The following is a 23,895-nucleotide window of genomic DNA, read 5'->3' as shown; positions in this document are numbered from 1 at the left end:
CAGGTTCTTATAAACCTCAGCCCATGTATCCGTTAGGTAACCAAATTCCTCTAGTTATATGAACTGAATCAGGGCTATCTGAATTATGCAACCGACTGGGTTTCAGTTTTAGTCATGTCGAACTGAACTCTCTGAAGCCTTCAGGGAGTAAGATACGAACATGGGTTTAAGACCAACTGTATGGACATTTAATTCTGTTTTATTGGGTTCAGCTGGTTGAGGGTTTCACATAGCGTAGATGATGTTTGTGCAACCAAATACCACAAGCACATTTGAAAATGAGTGAGTATGGGGTCGAAATTGGTTATGGCCGTTTTTGAGGCGGTGTCACCGCCTGAGGGCTGGTTTTAGCGCCGGCCAGGCGTTAGGTGCAGCCTCAAATTGCTACATTCTGTTTTAACCCCCCCCAACGATGAGAGAGCAGCGCTAAAAGTGGCATTGCACATTCATCCTCAGCAGCAATGGGGCGGGAGCTCAGGAGGCCTGCTCAGTTTCGCATCGGGAGGCTACCGCCATGCTAGGTGAAAAAACGGGAAGAAAAGGGAAGAAAAAAAAAGAACTAAAACTTCTTCGATCCACACACATACTTCTCCACTCTTAAAACTAATGAAAATATGCAGAAATAAATAGAGAAAAACTTACCTTCCTTTCTGGCCGAATCCGTCCGAGAACTGCTCTTTAACCACCACTTTTTTCAGGCTGCACGGCCGCCTGTTACGGCAGCCGTACAAAGCAAATATCGCGACAGAGATGTCAAAGAGGCGTTGTATACTGGATGATGTCATCACGCAGGTGGCGTTAGCCGGATCAGCGTTGCCTCTTGGTGCCTCTGCCAAAGAGCCAACTCAATTTCCGCTGGGGCGTGGACGCAGCTTACCGTCGACGGTAGGCCTTTGCCACGCGTTTGCCGCCTACCGCCGGCGGTAACGGGCAGTGTCCACAACGCAATATCGACCCCTATGTTTTTAGGATTGCACAGAGCGAATTCAACAGCCTAATAGGAACATAAGAACAGGAGTAGGCCATTCAGGCCCTTGAATCTGTTCCACTATTCACTTAGATCATTACTTATCTGTATCTTAACTCTATCTACCCACTTTGGTTCCTTAACCCTCAATACCCTTACCTATCAAAAATCTATCAGTTTCAGTTTTCAAATTTTCAATTGACTCAACAGCTTTTTGGGCAGAGTTTCAGATTCCCACTGCCCATTATGTGAAGAAATGCTTCCTGACATCACCTCAGAACAGCTTAGCTCTAATTTTAAGGTTATGCCCCCCATTGTTTTATAATCTCCCATCAGAGAAATAGTTTCTCTCTATCTCCCCTATCAGCATCTTTAATCATCTTAAAAGCATCAATCAGCAATAGAAAAGTAACAGTGGACAAAAAATAGATTTCATTTTCACACCTAATCCAACTATCCAACTCCATGGCGAGAGCCATTCAAACTCTAATTCGAGAGCCCATCAAACCCGAGGGGCCATTGAAGATGAAACATTGAGCTCGTCAAATATGCAACCATCAGCCCATCAAAAACAAACCTAGGAGCCCATCAGTTGCATCCCATTAAACTCTAGCTCTGATTATATTCTGAAATTTAAAACGTATACAACTTTTGGGCAGGAGCACTGAAGTTTCATCATTCCTAGAGTACTTTGAGGGGGTGGTGGCTTATACTGTATGTACACAGTTGCATGATCTATTGGGAATACACACTGGGGCTCATCAGGTATGCCACTTATCCTCGAGTCAATCACAAATAAACAATGTATGCCCGAATACGTGTACCCAACAGATGCTCCAGAATAGATCGTTATTTCACTGTTATGAAAAGGATGAAAAGCAGAGACAGCACTGATGTGTATCGAATTGGCAGCAAAAGGCATATCGGCAGGAGTCCAGTGAGCGAGGACGCAGTTGGTGCAGCTCATAACTTCGCAGGGAGTAATTTCACTGACTCCAGTGTGCTACCAAATTTGAAAAAAGTGGATGCCCTAGATGTTTTTTGAGGGGCTTTGAATCATCAGCACGCCACCATAAGTACAACAAAAAAATGGAACTAAAAGTCTGGTGAAGTGTTCCCATGTGGATAAAATGGCTATGTGCATAATGAAGTTGGTAAAGCATGCTATTCATACTGCTTATTACTTAACAGCTCAAGCATACAGACAAAGTTTGTGGAAAAGCCCTTTTTAGTATTTGCAGAGAACTAGTCAACAGTGTCAGAGGATAGCCAGCCAGACAGAAAGACAGAACTAGCATTAATATAGTGCCGTTCATGACCTCAGGATACCCCAAAGTGCTTTACAGCCAATGCAAGAACTTTTGAAGTGTAGTCACTGTTACAATGTCGGAATAGCAACAGCCAATTTGTACACAGCAAAGTCGCACAAACAGCAATGAGATAAATGACCAGATCATCTATTTTAGTTGTTGGTTTGAGGGCTAAATATTGGCCAGGACACTGGGAAGAATTTTCCTGCTATTCGTGGGTTAGAATAGAACCATAGGGGCTGAAATTGCCCCATTTGGGTCAGATAATTCAAATTATGTGATGAACTAACTCCCGAATCGATCTTTTTTCTTTAAAATAAATCATCAGGGTGGCAGAGGGGCGGAAGGCGGGCGGTGTCATCAGCGCTGCACTGACATGTCACGGTGTCTCGCCCCTTTTTTTAAAGAGGAAAGACATAGAAACATAGAAAATAGGTGCAGGAATAGGCCATTCAGCCCTTTGAGCCTGCACCACCAGTCAATAAGATCATGGCTGATCATTCATCTCAGTACCCCTTTCCTGCTTTCTCTCCATACCCCTTGATCCCTTTAGCCGTCAGGGCCATATCTAACTCCCTCTTGAATATATCTAACGAACTGGCATCGACAACTCTCTTCGGTAGAGAATTCCAGAAGTTAACTACTCTCTGAGTGAAGACGTTTCTCCCCATCTAGGTCTTAAATGGCTTACCCCCTATCCTTAGACTGTGACTCCTGGTTATGGACTTCCCCAACATCGGGAACATTCTTCCTGCATTTAACTTGTCCAGTCCCGTCGGAATTTTATATGTTTCTATGAGATTCCCTCTCATTCTTCTAAACTCCAGTGAATACAGGCCCAATCAATCCAGTCTCTCCTCATACATCAGTCCCGCCATCCCGGGAATCAGTCTGGTGGACATTTGCTGCACTCCCTCAACAGCAAGAACGTCCTTCCTCAGATTAGGAGACCAACACTGAACACAATATTCCAGGTGAGGCCTCACCAAAGCCCTGTACAACTGCAGTAAGACCTCCCTGCTCCTATACTCAAATCACCTAGCTATGAAGGCAAACATGCCATTTGCCTTCTTCACCGCCTGCTGTACCTGCATGCCAACTTTCAATGATTGATGTACCATGACACCCAGGGCTCGTTGCACCTCCCCTTTTCCTAATTCAGATAATATTCTGCCTTCATTTTTTTCCACTAAAGTGGATAACCTCACATTTATCCACATTATACTACATCTGCCATGCATTTGCCCACTCACCTAACCTGTCCAAGTTACCCTGCAGCCTCTGAGCATCCTCCTCACAGCTCACACCACCACCTAGTTTAATGTCGTCTGCAAACTTGGAGATATTACACTCAATTCCTTCATTTAAATCATTGATGTATATTGTAAATATCTGGGGTCCCAGCACTGAGCCCTGCGACATCCTACTGGTCACTGCCTGCCATTCTGAGAAGGACCCGTTTATCCCCACTCTCTGCTTCCTGTCTGCCAACCAGTTCTCTATCCACGTCAATACATTAACCCCAATAACATGTGCTTTAATTTTGCACATTAATCTTTTGTGTGGGACCTTGTCAAAAGCCTTTTTAAAGTCCAACTACACCACATCCACTGGTTCTCCCTTGTCCATTCTACTAGTTACATCTTCAAAAAATTCTAGAAGATTTGTCAAGCATGATTTCCCTTTCATAAATTCATGCTGACTAGGGCCAATCCTGTCACTGCTTTCCAAATGCGCTGCTATTTCATCTTTAATAATTGATTCCAACATTTTCCCCATTACTGATGTCAGGCTAACCAGTCTATAATTCCCCGTTTTCTCTCTCCCTCCTTTTTAAAAAAAATGGTGTTACATTAGCTACCCTCCAGTCCATAGGAACTGATCCAGAGTTGATTGACTGTTGGAAAATGATCACCAATGCATCCACTATATCTAGGGCCACTTCCTTAAGTGCTCTGGGATGCAGACTATCAGGCCCTGGGGATTTATCAGCCCTCAATCCCATCAATTTCCCTAACACAATTTCCTGGCTAATAAGGATTCCCTTCAGTTCCTCCTTCTCACTAGACCCTCGGTCCCCTAGTATTTCCGGAAGGGTGTATGTGTCTTCCTTCGTGAAGACAGAACCAAAGTATTTGTTCAGTTGGTCTGCCATTTCTTTGTTCCCCAGTATAAATTCACCTGAATCTGACTGCAAGGGACCTACGTTTGTCTTCACCAATATTTTTCTTTTCACATATCTATAAAAGCTTTTGCAGTCAGTTTTTATGTTCTCAGCAAGCTTCCTCTCATACTCTATTTTCCCCCTCTGAATAAACCCTTTGTCCTCCTCCGCTGAATTCTAAATTTCTCCCAGTCCTCAGCTTTGCTGCTTTTTCTGGCCAATTTATATGCCTCTTCCTTGGATTTAACACTATCCCTAATTCCCCTTGTTAGCCACGGTTGAGCCACCTTCCCCGTTTTGTTTTTACTCCAGACAGGGATGTACAATTGTTGAAGTTCATCCATGTGATCTTTAAATGTTTGGCATTGCCTATCCACCATCAACTCTTTAAGTGTCATTCGCCAGTCTATTCTAGCCAATTCATGTCTCATACCATTGAAGTTACCTTTCCTTAAGTTCAGGACCCTAGTCTCTGAATTTACTGCGTCACTCTCCATCTTAATGAAGAATTCTACCATATTATGGTCACTCTTCCCCAAGGGGCCTCGCACAAGATTGCTAATTAGTCCTTTCCCATTACACATCACCCAGTCTAGGATGGCCAGCCCTGTAGTTGGTTCCTCGACATATTGGTCTCGAAAACCATCCCTAATACACTCCAGGAAATCTTCCTCCACCGCATTGCTACCAGTTTGGTTAGCCCAATCTATATGTAGATTAAAATCGTCCATGATAACTGCTGTACCTGTATTGCACGCATTCCTAATTTCTTGTTTGATGCTGTCCCCAACCTCACTACTACTGTTTGGTGGTCTGTACACAACTCCCACTAACATTTTCTGCCCTTTGGTATTCCGCAGCTCCACCCATACAGATTCCACATCATCCAGGCTAATGTCCTTCCTTACTATTGCATTCATTTCCTCTTTAACCAGCAATGCTACCCCACCTCCTTTTCCTTTTTGTCTATCCTTCCTAAATGTTGAATACCCCTGGATGTTGAGTTCCCAGCCTTGGTCACCCTGGAGCCATGTCTCCATAATCCCAATTATATCATATTCGTTAATAGCTACCTGCGCAGTTAGTTCGTCCACCTTATTAAGAATACTCCTCACATTGAGGCACGGAGCCTTCAGGCTTGTCTTTTTAACACACTTTGTCCTTTTTAGAATTTTGCTGTAATGTGGCCCTTTTTGATTTTTGCTTTGGGTTTCTCTGCCTTCCACTTTTACTTTTTTTCTTTCTATCTTTTACTTCTGCCCCCATTTTACTTCCCTCTGTCACCCTGCATAGGTTCCCATCCCCCTGCCATATTAGTTTAACCCCTCCCCAACAGCACTAGCAAACACTCCCCCTTGGACATTGGTTCCGGTCCTGCCCAGGTGCAGACCGTCCGGTTTGTACTGCTCCCACCTTCCCCAGAATCGGTTCCAATATCCCAGGAATTTGAATCCCTCCCTACTGCACCACTCCTCAAGCGATGTATTCATCTTAGCTATTCTGCCATTCCTACTCTAACTAGCATGTGGCGCTGGTAGCATTCCTGAGATTGCTACCTTTGAGTCCTACTTTTTAATTTAACTCCTCGCTCCCTAAACTCAGTTTGTAGGACATTGCGAGGCCCACTGGCCCACCAGCGAAGGTTACAGCTGGGCCGAATGCAAAGTCGGCCAACAATTAAAATAAAATGGCGGCCGCGTTGGTGTGCCCTCCCCTTTAAGGCCGGGCGCACTGCCCAGCCACTGGCAGCTTTCCGATGTGTGACGCTGTCGGGGGCACTGACTGGTGGTGGCTCCGCTCCTGCGGGGCAATTTCACTCATGGGCGGAAAGGGGTCGGCGCATGTTCGAGCGCCGGGCTTGGCGGAAACACGGGCACAGCGGAAACCTGCATCCGCCGCCCCCGGCCTGGGGGCAATTCCGCATGGGTCAGACCATCCACCTGTCCACGGTCGGAAAGGACATACCGCCCCATTACCGCCTCTTGGGCCTTAAGAAAGGAGGCAATTTCGGCCCCATAGAACCTTCAGCACAGAAGGGTGCCATTCGGTCTCTCGGGTCTGTGTCCCTTTGAAAGAACTAGCCAATTTTTGTTCCCCGTTCCATAACCCTGTAAATTAGTTCAATTCAAATACATGTCTAATTGGCTTTTAAAAGTTCCTATGGAATCTGATTCCACCAGAGTTCCAGATCATAACAGTCCTATGTATGAAAAAATTGTCTCCTCATTCCCCTCCAGTTCTTTTGCCATTATTTTAAATTTATGGCCTCTGGTTACTGACCCACTTGCCAGAGGAAACAGTTTCTCCCTACTTGCTCTATCAAAACCCCTCATCATTTTGAATACCTCCATTAGGTCTCCCCTTAACCTTCTCTGGTCTAAGTAAAACAATCGCAGCTTCTCCAATCTCTCCACATCACTGACGACCCCTCATCCCTGGTATTATCCTGGTAAATCTCCTCGGCACCCTCTCCAAGGCCTTGACATCCTTCCTAAAATGCAGTGCCCAGAATTGGACACACTACTTCAGCTGAGGCCTAACCTTATCATCATCATCGGCAGTCCCTCGAAGCGAGGGTGACTTGCTTCCACGCCAAAAAGGGATGAGTTCACAGGTGTTTCAATGAAGGACCTAATATTCCATGTCCTGAACTCCATCGTGAAGGGTGGAAGATGCCTGTGCTTGGATTTTTTTAACGTGTGGTGGCCGTTGCACCAGTTAAGTCTTGGTCCAGTGGCAAGGATTACCAAAGACTAACTGGAGACCAGCTCTGCTGCACAGACCGAGCGCGCACACATATCGCAGTGTGGGCTGGCCCGTGCTGCCCCTGGGTCCTCGTCTCTTCTGGGCTCCAGATTCACGCCTCTCCTGGGCCCCGGTCACTTCCCTCTACGGACTCTTGCCGCTCCATCGCCCCCTCCTGCTGTGCCTGCCCGCACTGCAATCAGCGACCTGGCTTCGCAGCCGTCGCCCTCCTGCAGCAGCACGCGCTGCTCCCTGCAGTGGTATGCCACTGCACACTGCTCCCTCCAATGGCCCCGGCCTGCTGATGGTCTTGCAGGCTGGGACCGCGCCAATTTCCGGACTGGGCTGCCGCATGCTGCTCCCTCCAATAACCAGTGATTTGTAACGGTTTAGCATAATTCCTTGATTTTGTATCCAGTGCCCCTATTTATAAAGCCAAGTATCACATACACTTTCTTGGCTGCCTTGTCAATGTGCTCTGCCACCTTCAAGGATTTGTGAATATGCACACTCCAGGTCCTCTGCTATTCACTGCCCTTCAAATACTACTGTTTAGATTATAGAAAAGGAAAATACTGCAGATGCTGGAAATTGGATATAAAACCAGAACATGCTGGAAATACTCAGCAGGTCAGGCAGCATCTGTGGAGAGAGAAACAGAGTTAACGTTTCAGGTCGATGAGCTTTCATCAGAACTTATACATCCACTTGAGAAGGCAGATAGCGGTCTCGGTTTAACATTTCATCTGAAAGTCGGCACTTCTGACAATGCAGCACTTCCTGAGGACTGCACTGAAGTACCAGCTGAGATTATGTGCTTAAATCTCTGGAGTAGGGACTTGAACCCATATCCTTCTGACTCAGGCGAGATCCACCCATTTGTATGGTGCAAGCTCCGCCCATTTGTACTACAGCTGGTGTGGCCCCTGATTTGCATAAATAATCAGCCTGTTTCCGGCGAACAACCTGGACGACTGAAAGTGGCCCGATCTAATCTGAACTTCAGGGGCACAAATTGGGCGTGGGCCATGAAGCAAAGTTAAATTTCTCCCCCGTTTAAATTTTCTTTGCATTGGTCATTTTTTTATAGAGTTTTTTCCTCAGCTTGTCCAGCTCAAATTGAATAGTCTTCTGAAGCCATCAGAAAGAGATAGATAGGTCAGAGGGGATTTCCTTCGACAGTCAACAACAAACTGCTTGTAAAGGTTAATAATCAGGGTCCTTGTGTCTGGTCCCACTCTGCAATGTAACATCGCCTATCCAAATGTTTGTGTCTTACGGAGATATACTGTCAAGCCTAGATCTAATTTAATTCTTCAGTGTGCCCTGGCTTCTCCTTACTTACTCATAATAAATTTTTGGCAGTTTTTAGCCTAACCCAGCACGTTCCAAATGCGATGCAGATCACATGACGGCACATGATGTAACCAGTAACCAAACTGCAGTGACGAGGGTTATCTGTTAGATTTTGAAGCTTATGACTTAAATAATGAACCGTTAATGGTATAGTCTAGGTCCAAGGGCGGGAGGACTCACCTACATGAGTGGTTTGAGACACTGACTCAGGAAGTGTCTGCAGTTAAAACCCAAAAGCCAAATGAGGGGTTCCATAGCTTTGAGGTCCTGGGAAAATTGAGTTAGAAAGGTGATGCAATGAGTCCTGATTTGAAAACCGTGAAGGCACAATGGAGAGGGCAGTGTAATTGGAAGCTAAGAGGAACAGGAGGAATGTTGCGAAGAGCAATAAGCAAAATATTGCTGATAAAATAGAGAAAGACTCGGAAAGCTGCTATAGAGAGCGGGAGTTGTAGGATTGCCTATTAGACAACAAGTATTTTTCTTGTATTATGTCCAGGAGAGCAAGACAGTTGCTAAACGAAGCTCCCCAGAAATGAGAGCAGTATTCAAATCTTGGACAGACTGAAATAGCCTCTGAGGAGGTTTACCTTGACGAAAAAAGGAGAAAAACAATTGACCCTGAGGATGTACTCGTGAGTCTACCTCAAAATCCAGATCACAGAGATAAGTGCAGATGAGGGACAGCATTCGGCCCACCTAGCTCATAATTCTATCAAAGCTTATAGAAACATAGAAACATAGAAAATAGGTGCAGTAGTAGGCCATTCGGCCCTTCGAGCCTGCACCGCCATTCAATGAGTTCATGGCTGAACATGCAACTTCAGTACCCCATTCCTGCTTTCTCGCCATACCCCTTGATCCTCCTAGTAGTATGGACTACGTCTAACTCCTTTTTGAATATATTTAGTGAATTGGCCTCAACATCTTTCTGTGGTAGAGAATTCCACAGGCTCACCACTCTCTGGGTGAAGAAGTTTCTCCTCATCTCGGTCCTAAATGGCTTACCCCTTATCCTTAGACTGTGACCCCTGGTTCTGGACTTCCCCAACATTGGGAACATTCTTCCTGCATCTAACCTGTCGAAACCCGTCAGAATTTTAAACGTTTCTATGAGATCCCCTCTCATTCTTCTGAACTCCAGTGAATACAAGCCCAGTTGATCCAGTCTTTCTTGATATGTCAGTCCCGCCATCCCGGGAATAAATGGGACAGGGTGTGATCGGGGGGCGCGGGGGGTTAGAGCGTGTGTTAAATCGGACAGGGTGTGATTGGGGCGAGGTTAGAGTGTGTGTTAAATGGGACAGGGTGTGATCGAGGGAGCAGCGGTTAGAGTGTGTGTTAAATGGGACAGGGTGTGATTGGGGCGGGGTTAGAGTGTGTGTTAAATGGGACAGGGTGTGATCGGGGGAGCGGCGGTTAGAGTGTGTGTTAAATGAGACATGGTATGATGGGGGTGGGGTGGCGTTAGAGCGTGTTAAGTGGCACAGAGTGTGATCGGGGGTCGGGGGGTTAGAGTGTGTGTTAAATGGGACAGGGTGTGATCGGGCCGGGTGGTTGGAGAGTGCATTAAATGGGACAGGGTTGATCGCGGGGGGATTAGAGTGTGTGTTAAATGGGACAGGGTGTGATCGGGGGCGGGGGGGCAGGGATTAGAGTGTGTGTTAAATGCGACAGGGTGTGATTGAGAGGCGGGGTTAGAGTGTGTGTTCAATGGGACTGGGTGTGATCGCGTGGGGTTAGAGTGTGTGTTAAATGGGACATTTATGATTCCCTCGTCATAGCGTCCAACTGCCTCTTGGATGATTTAGTTTTTGCCCCCACTCAGATTACTTTTTGCATCAAGACGTATTGAACTTACCTTTTGCCAGTCAGTACCCGGGTCTCTTTTGCCCTGCAGCAGCAGTTAACTTTGAAATTATGCTCCAGATTAACCTTTACTATTTCACTATTTTACATCCCTCTTTAAGACCCTCTCTCAGTAATGTCTTTTCAAGGCTGCAGATTTTGCACAACTGTTCTTTCAGCCTTCCTTTCAGTCCAATTGTTTTCTGGCAAATAAAGTTATAGAACCTTGATGTATCACTGGACAAATAAGGGAGAGTTCCCGATACACGACGTTATTAATGCACAAATCGGCCAGCAAGTTCAGGCGAAGAAGAGTTACCCCGTGAGTTGTGAATCTCCAGAATTTGCTGGTCGATTTTCACCGCTCGCACAAATGGCAGCTCGCCCTCAACCTCCCTGATATTCTTTTAAGGACTTGCTGGATTTGAACATAAATTGCCCATTAAACTCACCACGGAATGTTGGGGCACATACATAACAGTGTAAAGTACTCTTTAAACAACATGATCATTGTTAATGCAATGCCAATTAACCTCTTTAGCTCAGAAACGGAACAATTTAACTGTTGAGTCTCATTCTTGCATGTAGTAAATTCTTCTCAGAGATTTAAAAAACTTCAGATTTTTACATTGTTTTCTTACTTTCCCTTTTTGTATATTTTCACTCTCTCTTAATCCAATCTTTCTTTCCCTCTCTTTATTTCATTTTTTGTACTTGATTTGGCTCCAATTCACCCTCTTTCTTCATCGTTCCTCTGTTTCTTTCTTAATCCTAAATCTCATTGGTTAAGGAGATAGACTGTTAGTTCCGTCATTCACAGAGGCTCATTGCCCGCACTCACACTTCCCGCAAGTTATGGCGTAAATTATATTTGAGCTGAAAGGTGCAGAAAAAAGTCTTGACGAGTGCCGCACACCACGAGATGCCCTGCTCCAGCAAGATTTGGCCCAATGTTCCATACTTGGGGATGACAAGGAAATCTGCCCATATATGTTTTATAAGATCTTAAAAGTATAAGTGGGTTAACATAACTGAAAGGATGAATATTAATTAACATAAACAACAACTTGTATTTATATAGCGCCTTTAATGTAGTGAAATGTCCCAAGGCATTTCAACAGGAGTATTATGAGATAAAAATTTGACACCGAGCCACATAAGTAGAAATTAGTGCAGGTGAAAGAGGTAGGTTTTAAGGAGCATCTTGAAGGAGGAAAGAGAGGTAGAGAGGTAGAGAGGTTTAGGGAGGGAGTTCCAGAGCTTGGGGCCCAGGTGACAGAAGGCATGGCCACTGATGGTTGAGCGATTACAATCTGGGATGCTCAGGAGGGCAGAATTAGAGGAGCACAGACATCTCGGAGGGTTGTGGGGCTGGAGGAGATTACAGAGATAAGGAGGGGAAGAAGCCATGGAGCGATTTGAAAATAAGGATGAGAATTTTGAAATCAAGGCGTTGCTTAACCAGAAGCCAATGTAGGTCAGCGAGCACAGGGGTGAAGGGTGAATAGGACTTGGTGCGAGTTAGGACACGGGCAGCCGAGTTTTAGATCACCTCTAGTTTACGTAGGGTAGAATGTGGGAGGTCAGCCAGGAGTGTGTTGGAATAGTCAAGTCTAGAAACAGCATATAGCCAGCACAAATGAACTGTCACCTGTCCATCAGCTCTGATCCAGCATTACAGATTTTACTCGCAATTGGTGAGCTCGATTGCACAGCAGTTAAGCAGGAAAGCATAACTCAATGCTGTTGGCTTGCAACACACTCAAAATACTATCGATGTTAGATGGTACTGCAGTCTAAGTGCACTTTGAGAGCCATTAGTGATATTGAGGATAGCACCCTTCCTCTTGTGGTTATTGCTAGCCCACTACTCGATCGGAAGCCTCACTCAGACCCTCGACTGTGATTGCGACTAATGAGCTCCGAAAAAAAATCTAACGTTAATTTTCTGTTTCAGGGTCATTAATCTCTTAAGTGTGCTTTCCCTCAGGGCTTCAATAAATATTATACTGTGAAATATTAAATACAATACATTGCAGATTATTTAAAAGATATCATTAGGAGAGAAATGCTTTCATTTTTAATGTGGTATTCTTTGGGAGGAAGGCTGAATTAATGAACTGGTAACGATTTTTTTTCTTCTCAGGATACGGGTGAAACCAGCAGGGGTGTATGTATTAGCCATTCCTCGTTGTCCTCAGCAAGTGGTGGTGCGTCTTTATCTTGTGTGAATGGGGCTTCCATGATGGTGTTTGGTATGGAATTGTAGGATACTGACCTAACAAGAATGGAGGAGTGGTGATATATGTTCAAGTCAGAGTGGGGTGAGAATTGGAGGGGTCCCTGGAAGTGGCAGTGTTGCCGTGATCCTGCTGCTGGAGATTCACGACGATATTGCTGGGACTGGAGAATTTTAGCTATGAGGATAGATTGGATAGGCTGGGTTTGTTTTCTTTGGAGCAGAGGAGGCTGAGGGGAGACCTTATTGAGGTGTATAAAATTATGAGGGGCCTAAATAAAGTGGATAGGAAGAACCTTTTTCCCTTAGAGGGGTCAACCATCAGGGGGCATAGATTTAAAGTAATTGGTAGGAGGATTAGAGAGGATTTGAGGGGAAATGTTTTCACCCAGAGGTGGGGGTCTGGAATTCGCTGTCTGAAAGGGGTTAGAGGCAGAAACCCTCACCATATTTTAAAAGTACTTGGGTATGCACTTGAAGTGCTGTAACCTACAGGGCTACGCACCAAGAGCTGGAAAGTGGTATTAAGGCTGGGTAGCTCTTTGTTAGCCGGCGATGACACGATGGGCCGAAATGGCCTCCTCCTGTGCTGTAAATTTCTATCATTCTATTCTATGCACTTGTCCTTCTTAGTGGTAGAGATCGTTGGGTTAAGAGATGCTGTTGTAGTTTCTTGGTGTGTTTCTACAGTGTATTTTGTAGATAGTACATACTGCAGCCACAGTACCAAAACAGTGGAGGGATGGATATTCAGTGCAGGGTTAGGGTTTCTGACTGCTCTGTCTTGGATTGTGTCCACCTACCTGACTTTGTTGTTACAGTTGCACGGATCCAGGCGTGTAGTGAGCATTGCATCATAGTCCTGACTTAACCTTGGAGAGGCATTGAGGGGTGAGGGGGTGAGCCACTTGTCACATTGCACCCAGCCTCTGCCTTGCTCTTAGAACATAAGAACATAAGAATTAGGAACAGGAGTAGGCCATCGAGCCCCTCGAACCTGCTCCGCCATTCAAAAAGATCATGGCTGATCTGGCCGTGGACTCAGCTCCACTTACCTGCCCGCTCCCCATAACCCTTAATTCCCTTATTGGTTAAAAATCTATCTATCTGTGATTTGAATACATTCAATGAGCTAGCCTCAACTGCTTCCTTGGGCAGAGAATTCCATAGATTCACAACCCTCTGGGAGAAGAAATTCCTTCTCAACTCGGTTTTAAATTGGCTCCCCCGTATTTTGAGGCTGTGCCCCCTAGTTCTAGTCTCCCCGACCAGTGGAAACAACCTCTCTGCCTCTATCTTGTCTATCCCTTTCATTATTTAAAATGTTTCTATAAGATCACCCCTCATTCTTCTGAGCTCCAACGAGTAAAGACCCAGTCTACTCAATCTATCATCACAAGGTAACCCCCTCATCTCCGGAATCAGCCTAGTGAATCGTCTCTGTACCCCCTCCAAGACTAGTATATCCTTCCTTTAGTAAGGTGACCAAAACTGCACGCAGTACTTCAGGTGCGGCCTTACCAATACCCTGTACAGTTGCAGCAGGACCTCCCTGCTTTTGTACTCCATCCCTCTCGCAATGAAGGCCAACATTCCATTCGCCTTCCTGATTACCTGCTGCATCTGCAAACTAACTTTTTGGGATTCATGCACAAGGACCCCCAAGTCCCTCTGCACCGCAGCATGTTGTAATTTCTCCCCATTCAAATAATATTCCCTTTTACTGTTTTTTTTCCCAAGGTGGATGACCTCACATTTTCCAACATTGTATTCCATCTGCCAAACCTTAGCCCATTCGCTTAACCTATCTAAATCTCTTTGCAGCCTCTCTGTGTCCTCTACACAACCCGCTTTCCCACTAATCTTTGTGTCATCTGCAAATTTTGTTACACTACACTCTGTCCCCTATTCCAGGTCATCTATGTATATTGTAAACAGTTGTGGTCCTGTTGATACGGATTCTTTTCCCTCAATCTGTTTCAGCGAATACACTGATTCGAACACTTTAAAGTTTAGTTCAGACTAACTTTATTCAGGCTTCTTTGATGAGGTCTTGCTCTGATAAAGGGGCATCGACTTCATAGAAACATAGAAAATAGGTGCAGGAGTAGGCCATTCGGCCCTTCGAGCCTGCACCGCCATTCAATGAGTTCATGGCTGAACATGCAACTTCAGTACCCCATTCCTGCTTTCTCGCCATACCTCTTGATCTTTCCTAGTAGTAAGGACTACATCTAACTCCTTTTTGAATACATTTAGTGAATTGGCCTCAACAACTTTCTGTGGTAGAGAATTCCACAGGTTCACCACTCTCTGGGTGAGGAAGTTTCTCCTCATCTCGGTCCTAAATGGCTTACCCCTTATCCTTAGACTGTGACCCCTGGTTCTGGACTTCCCCAACATTGGGAACATTCTTCCTGCATCTAACCTGTCTAAACCCGTCAGAATTTTAAACGTTTCTATGAGATCCCCTCTCATTCTTCTGAACTCCAGTGAATACAAGCCCAGTTAATCCAGTCTTTCTTGATATGTCAGTCCCGCCATCCCGGGAATCAGTCTGGTGAACCTTCGCTGCACTCCCTCAATAGCAAGAATGTTCGTCCTCAAGTTAGGAGACCAAAACTGTACACAATACTCCAGAGGTGTGGCCTCACCAAGGCCCTGTACAACTGTAGTAACACCTCCCTGTCCCTGTACTCAAATCCCCTCGCTATGAAGGCCAACATGCCATTTGCTTTCTTAACCGCCTGCTGTACCTGCATGCCAACCTTCAATGACTGATGTACCATGACACCCAGGCCTCGTTGCACCTCCCCTTTTCCAAATCTGTCACCATTCAGATAATAGTCTGTCTCTCTGTTTTTACCACCAAAGTGGATAACCTCACATTTATCCACATTATACTTCATCTGCCATGCATTTGCCCACTCACCTAACCTATCCAAGTCACTCTGCAGCCTCATAGCATCCTTCCAGATAGCAGCTTCCTGACATCACCCATGGACGGCCGAGCTCTAATGTTAAGGTTATTCCCCCTTGTTCTGGACTCTCCACACCAGAGGAAGTAGTTTCTCTCTCTGTTTATCCTATCAACTTCTTTAATCATCTTAACCACCTCAATTTGACCATCTGTTAATCTCTTATACTCGAGGGAATACAAGCCTAGTCTGTGTGACCTGTCCTCATAATTTAACACTTTTTGCCCCATTATCATTCTGGTCAATCTGCACTGCTCTTCTTCCAAGGCCAATATCACTCTTAGCTCTCTCTTTAAGCAGGAGATTCCTTGTGCTGGCCCCTTTAGGAACCTGTGTTGGAATTATCCTCCCTGTTGTGTCATGATACTGGACAGAACTTAACGACACACATATATTTCCTGCTCTTCCCCAAATCCTGTCCAAAGCAAAAACAGTTTAAAGACCCGTACCGAGCGCCAGTTTGAGTGCAATTTGTGCCCAGATTGCCGATTGGGCCCAAAGCAGAAACCCTACCCCAGTGTTAGTGAGCCCTCTCCCTCCTCACTGTCTGCAAATAACACTCGTTCCCGCGCCCAGGATCCTGAAACTGGGGAAAACCTTAAACTCTCTCAGTTTTCCCTTCGCCTCACCATCCAAACTTGGCATCACCAAGTCACCACTTCCAGATTTACCTGCTCTTCTCTCCCATTGCTTCCACCCTCAGCGCACTGTGCCCTAGACACCGTTCCTCGGCTCCTTTCACTAGGTCTTTCCATTGAGAAAAGAGTTTGCCATAAAACAATGTGTTGGGATACACTTCCCCAGTGACTGCACTTCAAAAGCACCTCATTGTCTGTAAAGCGCTTTGGGATGTCCTGAGGGGGGAAAGGCGCTATATAAAGGCAGGGCTTTGTTATTTAATGTATTTCAAACAACACAGGGGTGAAAGTGGATATTGAGCTGTGGGAGTCCCGGGCCGGGAATATTGTCTCTAAATGCCGGACAATTCCCTCCCTCACACCATCCTCACCCGCACCGATAGCTACAGTGATACAGATTCTCATTCCCAGCACCGATCCCTGTGGCACACCACTAACTACCGATTTCCAACCCGAAAAGGACCCATTATCCCGACTTGACCCAGTGACGATGAAGGAATGGCGATATATTTCCAAGTCAGGATGGTGTGTGACTTGGAGGGACACTTGCAGGTGGTGGTACTGTCATGTGTGTGCTATCCTCGTCCTTCTCGGTGGTAGAGGTAGCACGTTTGGGAGGTGCTGGTGAAGAAGCCGTGGTGAGTTGCTGCAGTGCATCTTGTACATGGTACACACTGCAGCCACAGTGCGCCGGTGGTGGAGGGAGTGAATATTTAAGGGGGCTCCTTTGTCCTGGATGGTGTCGAGCTTCTTGAGTTTTGGAACTGCACTCATCCAGGCAAGTGGAGAGTATTCCATCACACTCCTGACTTGTGCCTTGTGGATGGTGGAAAGGCTTTGGGGAGTCAGGAGGTGAGACACTCGCCGCAGAATACCTAATTAAAGCTGAACACTGTAGAATTATTAGTGAACAGCTCCATTTCTAAGCATGTAATGGACCAAAGGTCATTGGTGAAGCAGCTGAAAATGGTTGGCCTTGGGCACTGTCCTTAGCAACTCCTGCAACTGCAACGATAGGCTTCTAACAACCAAGGCAATCTTCCATTGTGTAGGCACGATTCCAATCACTGGAGGCTTTTCCCTTTGGCACCCAATGACCTCAGTTTTGCTAAGGCTCCTTAATGCCGTATATGGTAGAGTGCTGTCAGGAGCAGTTATCCTCAGTCCCCTTCTGGCATTCAGCTCATGTGTCCATATCTGCATTAATCCTGTGACAAGATGTGGAACTGAATACATCGGCAAGTAGGTTATTGATGAGTCGGTGGCACTTGATGGCACTATTGAGGATTCCTTCCATCACTTTGCTGATGATTGGGAGGAGGCTGATGGGGCAGTATTTGGCAGGGTTAGATTTGTATTCTGTAGTTTTTCACGTTGTTAGGTAGCTGCACTGGAATAGCTTGGCTAGGGAGGTGACTAGTTCTGGTGCACTGGTCTTCATCAGTATAAAGTTGAAGATTTTAATTGCAAAAAATAAATTAAAGAAACACATTGGGGGAAAGGAATGCAATACGGGTTAGAGGCTGTCCTTTCACTATTGGGACCTGGATTTGAATCAAAGCCAAATTCACAAGATGAAAGGCCTCCTCTCTCTGATGGCTGAGGGTTCTACATGAAACGGGTTTGTGCATTTTAATCATGGTAACTGCATTGCCGAAACACAAATTCAGCATTACTTGGAGTACATTTTGACGTTGTGCAGTAGTGTAAAACTTCAATGGAGAGATGTAAAACAGGCTGCCGATTCGCAATCACACGTTTTACAACATCTACCCCATTGTCACCAAGTTGGCAATCGCACTCTGAGATGCTTGAAGGACAGCTGTTACAGGAAATAGAAATGCCACACTGGTGCACTCAGGCTGCCATTAATGCCTTTGAAGCAGGGTCGAGAGCATGTTACCCTGTTCTTAAACCAACCTACACCTGACCTGGAGAGCTTGATGCTAAACTTAAGTGGCAAATGTCCCCTTCACCAACATGTTCATCCCTTCTACATAAAACTTGTCCAAAGATAGAAGCAAAAAAGTAATAATCTAAACAACTGCTTCGGAAAGTGTCCTAAAACGATGAAAGCCAAATTTGAGCACTTCATGTCCATTCTTTGAATTGTAAGACTGTATAATGGCCATAAAACAACCTAATTTTTATATGTATTGTCATTGCTTGGAGAAAAAGGTGTGGTTGAATTCACATTTGTTTATTTTTTATGCAACTAAGGATATTCTTACAAGAGGATTCTTAAAGAAATTATTATCTACAGTTGATTAACACGAAACACGTACATATTACATAGGATATATGGCACAGAAACAGGTCATTCAACCTAACCAGTCCATGCTAGCGTTTATGCTCCATTCGAGCCTCTTCCCCTCTTTCCTCATCTGAATCTATCAGTATAACCCTCTATTCCCTTCTCCTTCATGTGCTTGTCTAGCCTCCCTTTAAATGCATCTGTACTATTTGCTTCAACCACTCCCTGTGGTAGCGAGTTCCACATTCTCACCACTCTCTGGGTAAAGAAGTTTCTTCTGAATTCCACATTGGATTTCTTGGTGACTATCTTATATTGATGACCTCAAGTTATGCTCTTCCCCACAAATGGAAACATTCTCTCTATACCCACTCTATCAAAACCTTTCATCATTTTAAAGACCTCTATTAGGTCACCCCTCAGCCTTATTTTTTCAAGAGAAAGGAGACCCAGCCTGTTCATCCTTTCCTGATATGTATACCCTCGCATTTCTGGTATCATCCTTGTAAATCTTCTCTGCACCCTCTCTATATCCTTTTTATAATATGGCAACCAGAACTGTATGCAGTACTCTTCAGTGTGGTCTAACCAAGGTTCGATACAGGGTTAGCATAACTTCCCTACTTTTCAATTCTATACTTCTAGAAATAAACCCTGCTGCCTGTACTGCTTTTTTACAGCCTTGCTAACCTGTGCCACAACTTTTATTGTTTTGTGTATTTGTACTCCAAGATCCCTTTGTTCCTCTACCCCACCTAGACTCGCACCCTCCAAGTAATAAGTGACCTCCCTATTCCACCTACCAAAATGTAATACCTCACATTTATCTGTGTTCAGCTTCATTTGCCAATTATATGCCTATTCTGCAAGTTTATTAATGTCCTCCTGTAATTTGTTGTAGTATTGACTATTCCCCCCAATTTGGTGTCATCCACAAATTTAGAAATTATGTTTTTGATTGCAAAGTCTAAATTGTGAACAACTGTCCATAAAGAACCAGCAGCTGGCTCGGAGTGAGTTATGAAGAGGTAATACATTCAAAGTGAGGTAATTCTGCCTTTATAAATCATTGGCACGACTGCACTTAGAATACTGCGTACAGTTCTGGTCACCACAGTACAAAAAGAATGATCGAGGGGATGGAGGGATTAGGTCATAAGGAGCGATTATGTATATTAGGCATGTTCTCACTGGAAAAAAGAAGGGCGAGCGGTGATATGATTGCTGTTTTTAGGATTCTAAAGCGACTAGATAATGTCGACCATGACAAGCTCGTCATCTTATCCAGACCAGGGGACTCGGCCTACTCTTGAAGGGGGTGTAAATTCAAAACTAATCTGTAAAAACATTCTTTCAGTGAGCGAGCGGTCAATTTATGGAACAGGCTCCATAGGGAGATGGTGGAAGCAGTTAGTATTGATTAATTCAAATGCATAGATATATATCTTTTGGAAAGTACTATTTTGGGATACAGTATCTGAGTAATTTGAGGCATGACATATGGTAAGTGTAGCACGCTTGGAAGGAACAGGTGGACTTTAGCCCTATGGTTCACAAAGCTCTCCATCACCGAGAGTTTTCCTCACCTCATGTCTGGGTCTGCTGTAGACTAATTGATAGAGATTGATTGCGATGATTACTCAGCAACTCCATTATTGTATCAGGCGACTACCGGGGTAGATGAAGGCGAACTAGATGGGCCGTGTTCTTTTGTCGACTAGCAAGTCCTATTTCCTTACGTTCCTATACATATGGTAGCATAGTAAAGTTGGGTCAAATTTTAGCAATGCTCATATTGCTTACTTCATCATACACCATCGGCCATTGCGAGCACCTTATGCACATTTATCTCCATCATAAAAACACCATGGAGGAGAAGATGATTTTCCTGGCCTGTGTCGCAAACTGTAAATGCATTCATCTGGTCATTATATCTAGTGAAATCATAACCCCGCTCTTTTTAAATTCTCTCAAAATACCAACCAGTGGAAACCTTCAAAAATTAATTTAAATTTGTTATTTACCATTCTACTATATCAAATTTAAGGGGAATCTTGAAAATATTCTGTGTGATTATATGGTATTAATTCTTAACCTATTTGTTTGGAATTCCTCTGTTAATTTTAAGACCACACTATTTAAAGGCTTTACAATGAGTGTCACTCTTGCCGATCACACATAACAATCCTAATATTTTCCTGGTGTTGACAGCTCTGAACATTGCAAGATGTCCAATTGTCAGGCACATTGAGCTTTACACCACAAACTGACAATGTCCTTTAAATAATCAGAAAAGGTTCAGAGTCCCGCCCCAGCTGCAAAATTGCAGTTACCGCCCCTCAGAGGAAGGGATGCAATCTCGCGCGCTCTACTTCCTCTTTGGGCGATGCTTGGGCGCGATCAGCAGCGCTCCGCGTAGTGCTGACGCGTTCAACGCCCCTCCCCTTCGCTTATAGGGGAGGGCCGCTACGCACTCTTCCGGGCCTCTGATGGCCTCCATTAGGTCACCAGGGCAGCATGGTGCTGGGCTGCACGATGGCGGCCCGGACCCCACCAGGGGCGAAGAAGTCGGGACGACCGGTGAGTCGGCAAGCTGGCGGCACGGGGCGCTCCTGACCTCCCCTTTAACTTCCTAGCCCACGAGCGGATGTCGGCCCGGTTCGCGACCCGCAAAGCTGGTGCTGACACCGCTCGCGTCATCCTAGCGGGGCGCTGGGCAAAATCGGCGGCAGGGCGGGAAGGGAAGAGGTCGCCGTGCACGGGGATGGTGTCGTCGCCGGTTGCATGACAGCCTCGGATTCTCTCTCCGGAAAGCATCAATTATCTCCTGAATTCAGTTCCACTGCCCTCTTCGAATATCTTCCATTAGTAATTTATTCCACAAGTCTATTACTCTTCAAATATAAAAGCTCCCCCTAATTCCTAGCTTCCCTAATTTTTCCCTTGCACCTCCTGGTATTTGAATTATTTCCCGCAGTGAACAATTTGCTTGGATCAACTTTGTCAACCCCCTTCCTTTGGGCTCAATTTTCCCCAAGTGTTTTTTTTGGCGTACTTGAAGAGTTACGCCCGATTTTTTGGGGCCTAAGTACGCCAAAAGAAAATATTCTAAGTCTACCCGTTGGATTTGTTCATTTTGGCGTGGCCTAACCTGGACTTTAGTTTTGGGGGTGGAGCCTTGATCTGCGCCAAAAAGATTGGGCTGCCATGGTTACCAGGGACACAATGCGAGCTGAAGCATACAGCCAGCTCCCAACACATTAAAATAATTGAAAAACACATAGCAGCAATTTACCTCCAACCCCGCCCGAAGGGCTTACCGGTCTGGTCCCCATTCTCCCGGTCCCACTCTCACTCTCTCTCTCTCTCTTTCCTCTCTGCTCTCTTTCTCTCCACTGCCCCCCTTCTCTATCTCTTTCTCTCTCTCTCTATCTTTCCTCCCTGCTCTCTTTCTCTCCCCCTCCTCCCTTCTCTCTCTCTCTCTCTCTCTCCTCCCTTTTCTCTCTCTCTCTCTCTCTCTCTCTCTTTTTCTCTCTCTCTCTCTCTCTCTCTCTCTCTCTCTCTCTCTCTCTCTCTCTTTCCTCTCTGTTCTCTTTCTTTCCCCCTCCCCCCTTCTCTCTCTCTCGGCTGGTTACACCCCCTTTAACTAAAAAACAAACTGACCTAAAAAAATCTTAACTAACTGAGTTACTCTGGTGCAAATTGATTGGGGAAATTGTGGTTTTTCAACTTAGGCCAAAATGAGCAGCCTGCTCAAAAAAAACGGTGCAAATTACTGGGAAAAATTGAGCCCATTATCCTGTGTGGCATCCATCATGATTTTGCTTGCCCGCAGCTGCTACACCCCGTGGCTGCACCGCCTAATGTCCAACCAAACATTGCGACGGTGTTGTAAATCTGTGCTTGGGGAAAGACGACTGACATGCAATTTTATTTGTACACCTAGGTGGACGCCCACGGAAACATCTTGCTTTCAACTCTGGAGATTCACAATGAAGTAACGGCAACAGAGGTTACGACAAGTGTGACCGAATCCAGGAATTCAATGATGTCCTTCGACAACTCAGGCATTCAGTACAGGAAACAAAGCACAGCCCGAGAAGGACTAGGCCGCAGCACGTTGGACAGAAACGCTGCCCAGGCGAAGAAGAATCGTTTGCGCCGCAGGTCCTCCCAGCTAAAAATTAAAATCCCAAATCTGACTGATGTCAACGCCATAGACAGATGGTCAAGGATAGTGTTCCCGGTGATTTTTTCTCTCTTCAACTTGATCTACTGGCTCTACTACGTGAACTGATGCCGAGGTACCGCCTGCAATGTTCTGAGGACTCCATTTATTGTACAGGGTGAAACAACTGCCCAGTCACTATAGGAATGCAGAATGCAGCCCCGCAGCTATGGAACTCTACCTGCCATTGAACAAAAGCTGTGATAATGCGAGAGGGGAAAAAAAAATAAAAAAATAAACTCATAAAGGAAAATGATAAAGGATGATACCCTCACAGAGAGAGTGAAAGAGAAACAGAATGACATTTATAAGCCTTGAAACAGCTCGTCATATTTTGCATGAGACCATGTCACATAAACAATGAGTTATCTGCCATATACACTAGGAACTGTAAAAAAAAAAAATTAGTAATTGTTTGGACCTTGCAAGAGTTGCTTTTTCTTGAAGCTGGTTTTTTTTTCAGCTATTTCTAAATACAATGATCACGGCTGGTTAATATACAGTATTTAGTTAACTCCCACAGTGTTCTGCAGCATTATATTTCAGTGTGGAACCTTGCAGTATTCTTCTAATCAGTGCATAGCACAGGATGAATGCCGTGTTAATTTGGCAGCAAATGATATTGAGTGATTTAATCATTTTACACTATGTATAGTTGTCATGGATAATTTATTCATGGGCAGACTTATTGGGATTAGTTGCTATTCACGGTTAGACTTTGTGTAAATATTCTAGTTTTAGTACTTTTCATTTTATTTCCATTTTCCAAACCAATATGGTAAATGCTGTAATTTGCTCAGTGGTAACTTCATGAACATTCCTGCATACTGTTTGAATTCTTTGATGTTACATTTAAAAAAAAAATAAAATGTGAAAAAAAATAATAAAATTGGTAATAATTGGTTGGCAGAGCAGCAGTTTGAGGCTAAGGGTTAATCAAGTGGTTGCAGTTAAAAGGTAAAGACCATTGAGCCTGGTAGCGCGACACACACGCTCACACTTAATCGGCGTCCATATTAGGAACATCGTCTTTTGGCCTCAGATGGCAAGAGGAGAGTCGCGGTACATCCATGAATGGACAGCACAGATTAGACTGGATAAGCATTTCTCGGGATACCTGGGGGTGGGGGGGTACAAATTCCACTAGCTGCAATGAGTAACGGCATCT

The 23,895-nt window shown here is 45.0% G+C and overlaps 1 protein-coding gene across 2 annotated transcripts in view; it reads left to right on the top strand.

Annotated features, from left to right (window-relative positions):
- Nucleotides 1-23,505, top strand: part of gabrb3 (gamma-aminobutyric acid type A receptor subunit beta3) — a 362,713-nt gene extending 339,208 nt beyond the window's left edge. For both annotated transcript variants that reach the window (XM_070892456.1, XM_070892455.1), the window contains one exon: nucleotides 22,446-23,505. In XM_070892456.1, the coding sequence (XP_070748557.1) occupies nucleotides 22,446-22,796 (351 nt within the window). In that variant the 3' untranslated portion in view covers nucleotides 22,797-23,505. The remainder of the gene's footprint in view (nucleotides 1-22,445) is intronic.
- The last annotated feature ends 390 nt before the right edge of the window (nucleotides 23,506-23,895 follow it).

This window comes from Pristiophorus japonicus, chromosome 10, assembly GCF_044704955.1.
Source record: "Pristiophorus japonicus isolate sPriJap1 chromosome 10, sPriJap1.hap1, whole genome shotgun sequence".
Classification (NCBI taxonomy): Eukaryota; Metazoa; Chordata; class Chondrichthyes; family Pristiophoridae; genus Pristiophorus; species Pristiophorus japonicus.
The sequence above is the reverse complement of the archived record's forward strand: the minus strand, read 5'-3'. Positions and strand labels throughout refer to the sequence as shown.